A 9831-nucleotide genomic window follows, 5' to 3' on the forward strand; every position below is an offset into this window, starting at 1 on the left:
AGGTTGAAAAAAATACTTATTAGTTAGTTCATGAAATTATGACATTCGAGTAAAAAAATGATACATGAATAAACCGAAACTATATCCAAATGAAAGTAATCTTAAGGATAGGATGATTAAGAAATGTTTAAAAGAATTAGAAGTTACGTGCACCTTCCTTTTTGGTGGCTCAATCATAGGAAATTCATGGTTAAGCGTGGTTTACTTAGGTAATTCTATGTTGGGTGATTTTCTAAGAATTTTTCTAAGATGCATGTGAATAAGAACAAAACATGTTAGAAGGAGGGACAATCTTTACTTTTAAGAAGCAATTAGGTAAGTAACATGACCATGTTGCAGAAGAATGTCGGGGCCATTAAATACCAAATCTAAATTTCGAATTCTGAACATGAACGTCGTAACTAACTTAGACAATTTCCTCAATTAGTCCTCTAAAGATCTTCCTTACTTCATACGATATGTTTCAAATGTAATTTAGTTTTAGAGTTTCCATTCGTGCCTAATTTCTCTAACGTTTATAACAAATGAATGTGAATTAAAATAAGACATTTAGAACTTTGCCACAAGATGCAAACATCTTAGCAATTCTCAATAATGCTTCTTCTTATTGTATTTGGACAACGACGATTCATATTATAGCTTTTCATAATAAAGCTCGAGTATAGTGATCTAAAAGTGGTACATCCTGTTTCACATTTGTTTCTGTCTAAAAAAATCTCATTTAACTAAATCTCTAATAAGCTATAATTTTATTTTTACCTATTATTTAAAATATATATAAAAAAAAACTAAATGATATATTCTTCTAAAAAAATATATTTTAAAAAGGACATTCTTTTAATCAAACTCAACATTAAAAAAAAAAAAAAAAAATCTAAACTATTAATTGGTAGAACGTGGTTTAATTGTTTTTTAGAAAATAATGTACCCATACAGTCTTTCAACATTTAAATTATTAAATATTTTAAACCATTTTTTAAAAAATAAAACGTTTAGAACTTTCAATTTATCCTTGATGTATTGAAAATTCTCATTTTTAAAATTTTTAAATTTTTATCCAATCGTAACCATTTAATTTCTATACTTTTTAAAAAGAAGACATCCACGTCAGTGAAAGGCGACCCCACATGGAAACTGCCACTTGTGTAAAGGAGGGCCCATATAACCCAAGTTGAGTTAAAGTAACCATAGTAGGCGGTTAACTTTCCTTTTGAAACCAGAAGAACGTCAGTTGCCTCCCCTATATCTACTCCTCCGCTCTCTCTCCCTCCTCTCCGCTCTCCACTTTCTCCCTCCAAACTCCTTCATTTAAAAATTAACAAAAAAATTAATTTTTTTTTTCTTTTCCATTTTTCTTTTTATTATTTTTTGACGTCTTGTCGTCCCTTCCCTTTCTCGTAGTTCCTATCAGAAGGCTTAGCAGTCGATCGGTGCAGAACGACATATATTCCCATCCCTCTTCGTTTTAGTTAGTTAACTAACTGAAATTCCCTCTTCTTTCTTTTTCTTCTTTCCACTTTTACCCTTCCCTTGTATTCTAATTTATCCTCCACTGCCACTGACAAAAACCCGCCATGATTTCATGGAAGGATCTCTACACCGTCTTGACGGCTGTTATTCCTCTTTATGTCGCCATGATTTTGGCTTACGGCTCTGTCCGGTGGTGGAAGATTTTCACGCCAGATCAGTGCTCTGGAATCAACCGTTTCGTCGCCATTTTCGCTGTTCCTCTTCTCTCCTTTCATTTTATCTCTTCTAATAATCCTTACGCGATGAACTTCCGTTTCATTGCTGCTGATACGCTTCAGAAGATCATTATGCTATTTCTCCTTGGGATTTGGACTAATGTCACGAAGAATGGAAGCTTGGAATGGATGATTACCATTTTCTCTCTCTCCACGCTTCCGAATACGCTTGTGATGGGGATTCCTTTGTTGATTGCTATGTACGGCGAGTACAGTGGGAGTCTGATGGTGCAGGTGGTTGTGTTGCAGTGCATTATTTGGTACACGCTTTTGCTTTTTCTGTTTGAGTATCGTGGTGCGAAGATTCTCATCATGGAGCAGTTTCCTGAGACGGCTGCTTCGATTGTGTCCTTTAAAGTTGATTCGGACGTGGTTTCGCTGGATGGGAGGGATTTTCTGGAGACTGATGCAGAGATTGGGGACGATGGAAAACTTCACGTGACGGTGAGGAAATCGAATGCCTCTCGACGCTCTCTCGGACCTTGTTCGCTTCCGGCATTGACGCCGAGGCCGTCCAATCTCACTGGCGCTGAGATTTACAGCTTGAATTCTTCTCGGAACCCTACTCCTCGAGGTTCGAATTTCAACCACTCCGATTTCTACTCTATGATGGGGTTTCAAGGCCGATTGTCAAACTTCGGACCTGGTGATTTGTATTCGGTTCAATCCTCCAGAGGTCCGACGCCGAGGCCGTCTAATTTTGAGGAGAACTCTGCCTCTCAGGCTCAGACGGCATCCCCGAGGTTCGGATTTTACCCGGCCCAAACTCTGCCTTCGTCTTACCCGGTTCCGAACCCGGAGTTCACCAAAACCCCTAAAATCACTCAGCCACCACCGCCGTCTCATCTACAGCAGCAGCAACCGCCACCGCCACCGCCACCGCAGCCACAGCCGCAGAACACTAAAGCTAACCATGACGCGAAGGAGCTACACATGTTCGTTTGGAGTTCAAGTGCTTCCCCAGTCTCTGAAGGCGGTGGTGGGCTCCACATTTTAGCTGGGAATGAGCTTGCCGGAGCCGAGCAATCTGGACGGTCTGATCAAGGCGCCAAAGAGATCCGGATGCTCGTCGCTGATCATCCACAAAACGGTGAAAACAAAGGTAATGAATACTAATATAATTTATCTTCAATCTCAATAACTCCACAAATTCCAGTTTATTAATAATTTCCCATTTTCGTTCTGATTTGAAGCTGTTCCAGAAACCGAGAGCTATGTAGCTGAAACCTTTAGTTTCACCGGCAAAGAAGGGGAAGAGGAAAGAGATGATCAGAAAGAGAATCCCATAGGCTCCGTCAGTGATCTCCACGGAAAATTCACCGGCGGAGGTCCAGACGGCGGGAACTCGAAACTAATGCCGCCGGCAAGTGTGATGACCCGTCTGATTCTAATCATGGTGTGGCGGAAGCTGATAAGAAACCCCAACACATATTCAAGCCTTATCGGTTTAATCTGGTCGCTGATTTCATTCCGGTAAGGCAAAAATTAATCAACTCCCTTTGATCTAATTACAGTAGATTGAAACTTCCATTTGAACTAATTGTGTTCCCTCTTGTTTGTGGATTGTCTATGAAATTTGTTCTGTATTTATTGTTTGTTCATGGAGTTGTCTGTGTTGTTGGGCTGTGATGAAAAAACTTGCAGGTGGCATGTGGCCATGCCGAAAATAATAGAGAAATCAATCTCCATACTCTCTGACACAGGACTTGGAATGGCTATGTTTAGCTTAGGTGAGTAGTCGTTTTCTTTATTTATTGTATTCGTTTCATTAAGCATCATTCTAAAGAAGAAGAAAATACTAAGAATTAATGATAGAAACTAAAGAAACCACTAGTTCTTTTGGTCTGTGTGATCATGCTGTCACGTAATTATCCCAATAATTGAAGACAAACTTGATTGAATCATTACAAGGAGGAAGAAAAAGAAAAAAAAAATACTCTGTGAATTGATTTGTTTTATAATCTGTGTTCATAGTTCACCCATAAGTTATAACCAGTTGAGTTAGGTTCGGTTTAAATTAGCCGCTCCGAGATGGATGATATTATGAGTCTTTGTCTGGAAATTAGGCTGGGAAAGAATGGGGATTCTCTTGCATTATTTGTTTTGCTCACATTGTGTGTCTGAAAAGGGATGGGAAAGTTTTTAATCTTGGGGCTTGGCCAGCCGACAGGAGGACCCAGTGGGTCCAGTGGGCAACGTCAACTGGGTGGTCCGGAGTTAATGCCCTCTCCATTGCACTCCAAATTACTGAAACTAGTTGAACTCTAAATTCATGTAGTGTTTTTTTTTTTTTCTTTTTTTCTTTTTCTTTGAAATTCTTGTTTATAGGTATTTTTATGGGACTACAACCAAAGATGATAGCATGTGGGAACTCTGTTGCTGTTTTTTCCATGGCCATCAGATTCCTAACTGGGCCTGCTGTCATGGCCATCGCTTCCTTTGCCATCGGCTTACGTGGAACTCTCCTCCGTGTCGCCATTGTTCAGGTAACTCTCGAATTATGATGGTCACCTACTTCAAATTTAATATCTTACAAGTTTGGTCGACAACTGGTTCGAGAAAATAATTGAGATGGGGAAAAGTGGAGTACTACTCATATTATTAAGTGAATGACTTTAATGAGAGATAATAACTTTAGGCACATGAAATGAATATTGAAAAGCTGGTGATTGTGTATAATATCCCATGTACTATGTAGGCGGCATTGCCTCAAGGAATTGTACCGTTTGTGTTTGCTAAAGAGTACAACGTCCATCCAGCAATTCTGAGCACAGGGTAAGCAAACCCCATCTCTCACAGATGCCTGTTTTTTTTGGTTCAAATGATTGAGATTTTGGTACATTTTTTGTGACATTGCAGAGTGATATTTGGGATGCTGATAGCGCTACCCATTACTTTGCTCTACTATGTTCTGCTGGGTCTGTAAACTGCTTTCAACTTGGAATGAATTTCTTTCATATTTCTTAATGGGTTTGAGATGAAGAAGAAGATGATAGAATATATAGAAAAAAAGTTCGACAAAAGTTGAGAGAGAAGCCCCGAAAAATGTCAAAGTTTCATCAGCTTTACAGAAGATTTTAGAACAGAGAGAAGAAAAAGGCATCGCTCAAGGGAGAGAGACATAAAAGGGAAACCCAACCCAGCCAGGAAAGGCAAATCTTCGATCGTTGCCGTTTTGGGTGTAAATTTCTGACTCAAATGGGAGACCAATAGGTTTCTTAATTAGTTTTTTTTTTTTTTTTTTTTTTTTTTTTTTTTTTTTTTTTTAACGTGGAAAAAAAAACATCAATTATTCTTAATATTGGTTTTGTTTGGCTTTTGTCGTTTTTTTTTTTTTGGGTTTGTAATTTTATTATATCATATTATATTATATTAGGCTGCTGATTTTGTTGCTCATTTTGTCACCTTCCCTTTGTTTATACAAAGAATTTACCATCTGATTATAATCACGAGTCTATTATCAGTAGCTTTTGTGAGATTGAATAATGTAATAATATCCATTGGTTTGTTAAGGTATAATGTGGCAACTTGGTGAGTATGGTCCACTAGGGGTCATTGCAAGTATAAATATTGGAAAAAGATACTTGTCGCCCTTGAATGGGAGTTATTATTCATTTATTAGTTCTTAAAAAGTTTAAGCTTTTTTTTCCCCACTTTTTAAAAAGAACCATTTCTAACCATACCTAAGATGTGTGATCTAAGTTATGACTATGTCAATGTCAATATGATTTAATTGGTATGGTATCGTCGATCAATAAATCAAAAAATTAAATATGTGACTCATATATGATAAAATTAAAGAAAAACTAGATAAACATTAAGATGATAACAATTATAGGACATATAGACCTAATAGACAAAGGCTTCTATTAATATTTTCAAATTCAACTCTTACCAGGAAAATCTATTTCAATCCTTATTTGGTAAGAAATATGAAAACGTAGTTAAAAAGTTTTAAAAATACATTATTTGACAAAAATTGAAATAAGTCTAATTTGAATCTTACTCCTCCAACCTTTATGTTCTTTGACTTGGATAGGTTGCTTTTGTTTACGCAAAGAATGACTGATATCTTGAGCTGAGGCACTACTTCATAATAATTTAGTGGGACAGTATGATGGTATTTGCTAGCTTGAACATCATCCAGGAGAGGTTAGTTATCAAACTCTCCCATAGGATCGTATAGTCACACTAGTCTGAGTGGGAATGACCCCTAGGTGCTTGCCAACTATTGTGTTTACCTACACTGTTCCATGCTCCCTCTCAGGATGTGTCAGACTGCACAAGGTAGAGAATTTGGTCGCCTCAACGTGCTACACTACACTATACTACTATCGCATGGTAGGGCGGTACTATCATTGAGAGTATACAGGAGGAGATAGGAGGCAAACACTCTGATGACACCGTTATACTTGTAACATCCTGAAAATAAAGGAAATTAGCTCCAACAAGAATAAGCTATCCATGTAAGACCTAAAGAATCCCAAGAAAGAAATTAAGGGATTTAAGCATCAATAAGTGTCTTAAGCAAGTCATTTATATATCTTAAGAAGTAGTTTTAAGAGCTTAAACCCTTTGGTGAAAAATTGGAAAGGAAAAAGTGGAGAAAGATTGGAAAGGAAAAAGTAAGCATAATAATAAAATATTTGGAAGGTAGCAAATTACCAAAATATCCTTGAAATTATGAATAATTACGAATATGCCATTTGCTCAAAATCAAAGCCTCCACAGTGAACTCCTTCACAAAATTCATCGAATCTTAAAATCCAGTAGTTGGATCTCCTCTAAAATTGGACACAATTTAGAAGGTTCATAGATCATCAAGTCCAACGGTCAAAATTCAAATTGAAAGTCGGTAGCTTGCTGATCGAAGAGGATATTTCTGAATGATTATCCAGAAAATTCAATCTCTAAATCATGTTGTTCGTGTTTGAAGGAATAAATAGGAAGGGCAATAGTATGGAACAAGAATCAAGCAAAGTGTTTAGACTTTGGGTCTCCTACACTCAAATCTCTTCTAGATTCGAGTGCAATTCTAGACCATTTTTCTTCAAACTTGTTCCTACCGTTTCTAAACAGTATTACCCATGAGTTCTATGAAGAAATCAAGTGTTGAAAGTGCCTAGAAACCATTCCCAATCCAATTCGCCATTGAAAAACTTCAAGAAAAACTTGAAAATCCAATTCGAGGATATACGATAATTCGTCGAGTAAGGACGATACCAATTAGTTTCTACACCTCCAAGAAGTGTTTCCATAGAGACCATGAAAAGAAATAAACTCAAAATCATGCCCAATTGAAGGAAATCAGTTTCAAGCTCAAATTGGTGGTAAGTGTCGAATTCCTATCTACCTTTAGTTTCAGAGGAAGAAGTTGAGTAACTTTGATGAAGGAATCGAGAGCTTAAACGTCTTAGAACAAGCTACCCAAGAGATCAATTTTTTTGTGTTTCAGGTAAATTGCAGACCTAGAACGATTCTCCAAAATTAGGGACACAGGTTGCACATGAAGCCTTAGACCTATGTTAAGACTGGTAGCTCGGAACGCATGAAGCCTTGGACACAGGTTGTTAGGTTCATGACTAGTATCGTAAATCTTAGGGGGTGTCTTGGAGAAAGAACCAAGAACATAGCAAGAACCTAGAAAGTAACCAAGAATAAGATGAAGATGAAGGACTAGAATATGGATCAAGATCCAAGTTCTAAGGATAAGAACCAAGAACTAAGAACTATATTATTAAAGCCCTTAAATCAGAATTAAGATTTCAGAATCCAAGGACCAAAGTCCTCAGGATAGACCATGATAAGAACCCACAAGGCAAGAACAAGAACTAAGCGACCTAAGTACTTACCACAAGAACAAGAAAAGAAAGAGTGTGGTACCCTAGCATATCAGGGACACGATAAAGAGCCTACTTGAGTCTTTGTACACATTTCTTATTATTTTTTTTCCAGATAATTAGGAGCTGGTTAAGGTCGGGAGCGAACTCTGGAGCAAATGTCATAGACAAGTCTCACCCATCGTCCTCAACCCTTCTGTTTTAAAATGTTTTGTGTCGTTCCTTATTCTGTGTTGAACTGTTGTGTTGTGTTTTAAATATTTATTTATGAATTTTATTTTAATATAATCCTTTTTCTACTCTTATATTTCAAGAAAAGGCAAGACATCTCTATACCGTTGACGGCGGCGTCACGTTACAGGTCATAGAAATTGCGTTAGGGTAGTTGCATTTTATTTTGTAGATCTTAAGTTAGTTTACAACATCATTTTTAATATTTTCTTTGGTGTTATTTTATTTTGTATGGAATATTTTTTTGTTATTTTATTTTAAGACTCTAATGCAAATGTATAAATCTATTACATCATTTTATAAAATTATTTTAAATGAAAATTTCCTATAGAAAGGTTATGTCAGGCAAATAGTAGCCACTTTGTTTGGGTACTTCAAAAGTAAAAATGGAAAAGTTAATAATAGTAACAATTAACCTAAAATAGATAAAATTTTAAATAAACAAAACATAATCTTTTAATATTTGGTATTGAGTTTGAATAAATTTGTATCAAAATTAACTTGATAAATGTTTGAAATTTAAAAGGTTTGAGATACGAAACAAAATTCATTTATTTCTTCTAAAAGTTTGAAGATTATGTTTTTTACATAATTTTATTATTTTTCTCTTTTCTACGACTATAAAATTAAAACAATTTTTCTTCCATCTTTCTTTCATCAACAACTAGTTTCATTTATCAAGTACAAAATTGTTTAGTTTTCTCTCAATTTATCTGAATTTGAAGTTTCTTACGTGAAAATTGAGAAAATGAAGGTATATAAATATATCGAGACCACATCCGAATAAGTTCGATCATTAACAAGTTTCACATTCCTATCTATATTAACAAGTTTCACATGAGCATTTCTATGGCGGGTGATCTCTTAATAATTTTCCTGAGGTACATGTGAGTGAAGAAAAAACATGTTGGAAGTATTTGTGTTGACATGTGAGGATAGTTTTCAAGCTTAAAAGCAAGAAATAGATAACGTGGGTCATGTCGCATGGGATACAAGGGAATGTCGGAAACATTAACTTTCAAATCTGAATTTTGAATCTTGATCCAAATCCTAGACATGGATCATTACTTCTTTACATTGACTTTGAGTTCTAAAGTTGGTATATGAGACATGGAACAGAGCCACTACGAAAAAATTCCGAGAGCTACGAAGTATACACAAAAGGTTTGCATAACTAAGAAGTTTTCTTGCCAATTTACTTATATTGACATTGTTTAAAGAGATCAATAGTGCAAGAAAGTATTCTCGGTAGATTGCTAAGAGGACTGCATGTTTTTTTTTTTTAGCGATTTTATTAAAATTATTTAAGTTTCCATTGGGAATGAGGGAAGGTTGGACCAATAATGCACATATATCATTTTCTCAATGATTAAGCAACATTGGATTTATTAGATATGGGGTACAAGGGTGCACAAATCTTAGGTAGGGTATCAAAAAGATCGAAAAAGAGGCCATTATAGCTACTTTTCCAAAGTGTCAAAATAGTTAAATGGTAATTAAAAGGAAAGATTCATTAAATCTAAAAAAAAACTAGGTACAATAAACTTCCCAACCAAAAGGGATAAGCAGAATGGACAGGCCAACACGAATTCTTCCTGCACGAATAAACCTCCAACCAAAAATTTGAGATCATAAGCTCCAAAAGCGCTCAATAATTGCCTTCAATTCCATCAACTTTATGCTCCAATTCCTTCTTATATTTGAAACCCAGCACATATGAGAGAACCCATTGAGCCACGCAAAATCCACCCAAGTCCTCCTATTCCTCTCACTTCGCACAAGGTTAGCGTATGTGTCATAGATAAAATAATAATAATAATAATAATAAATCAATGGTTTCCTTTGATTGGGTCTCGGTTCGGGTTTTGAATTGTTTATTCGACTCAACCAATGAAGAATGGGAGATTTCGGTGAGTCGGTGGAGATCATACATTCAAATGGTTCGACGCTAAATTGAGTTGTATATGTTGTACCCTAATGTCACAACTAAAATACTTTGATACCAATTATTGTAT

The 9831-nt window shown here is 36.0% G+C and overlaps 1 protein-coding gene across 2 annotated transcripts; it reads left to right on the forward strand.

Annotated features, from left to right (window-relative positions):
• The first annotated feature begins 1294 nt into the window (after nucleotides 1-1294).
• Nucleotides 1295-5018, forward strand: LOC111455177 (auxin efflux carrier component 4-like). 2 transcript variants are annotated; one of them, XM_023096750.1, is made up of 6 exons: nucleotides 1295-2847; nucleotides 2948-3218; nucleotides 3390-3475; nucleotides 4074-4231; nucleotides 4444-4520; nucleotides 4605-5018. In XM_023096750.1, the coding sequence occupies exons 1-6, from the start codon at nucleotides 1575-1577 to the stop codon at nucleotides 4669-4671; spliced, it is 1932 nt and encodes a 643-aa protein (XP_022952518.1). In that variant the 5' UTR covers nucleotides 1295-1574; the 3' UTR covers nucleotides 4672-5018. The 2 variants fall into 2 exon arrangements, with proteins under 2 accessions (XP_022952518.1, XP_022952509.1); XM_023096741.1 differs by having other exon boundaries at nucleotides 2939-3218; nucleotides 4605-5017.
• Nucleotides 5019-9831: the final 4813 nt, after the last annotated feature.

Source organism: Cucurbita moschata, unplaced genomic scaffold (assembly GCF_002738365.1).
Source record: "Cucurbita moschata cultivar Rifu unplaced genomic scaffold, Cmos_1.0 Cmo_Scf00002, whole genome shotgun sequence".
Lineage (NCBI taxonomy): Eukaryota > Viridiplantae > Streptophyta > Magnoliopsida > Cucurbitales > Cucurbitaceae > Cucurbita > Cucurbita moschata.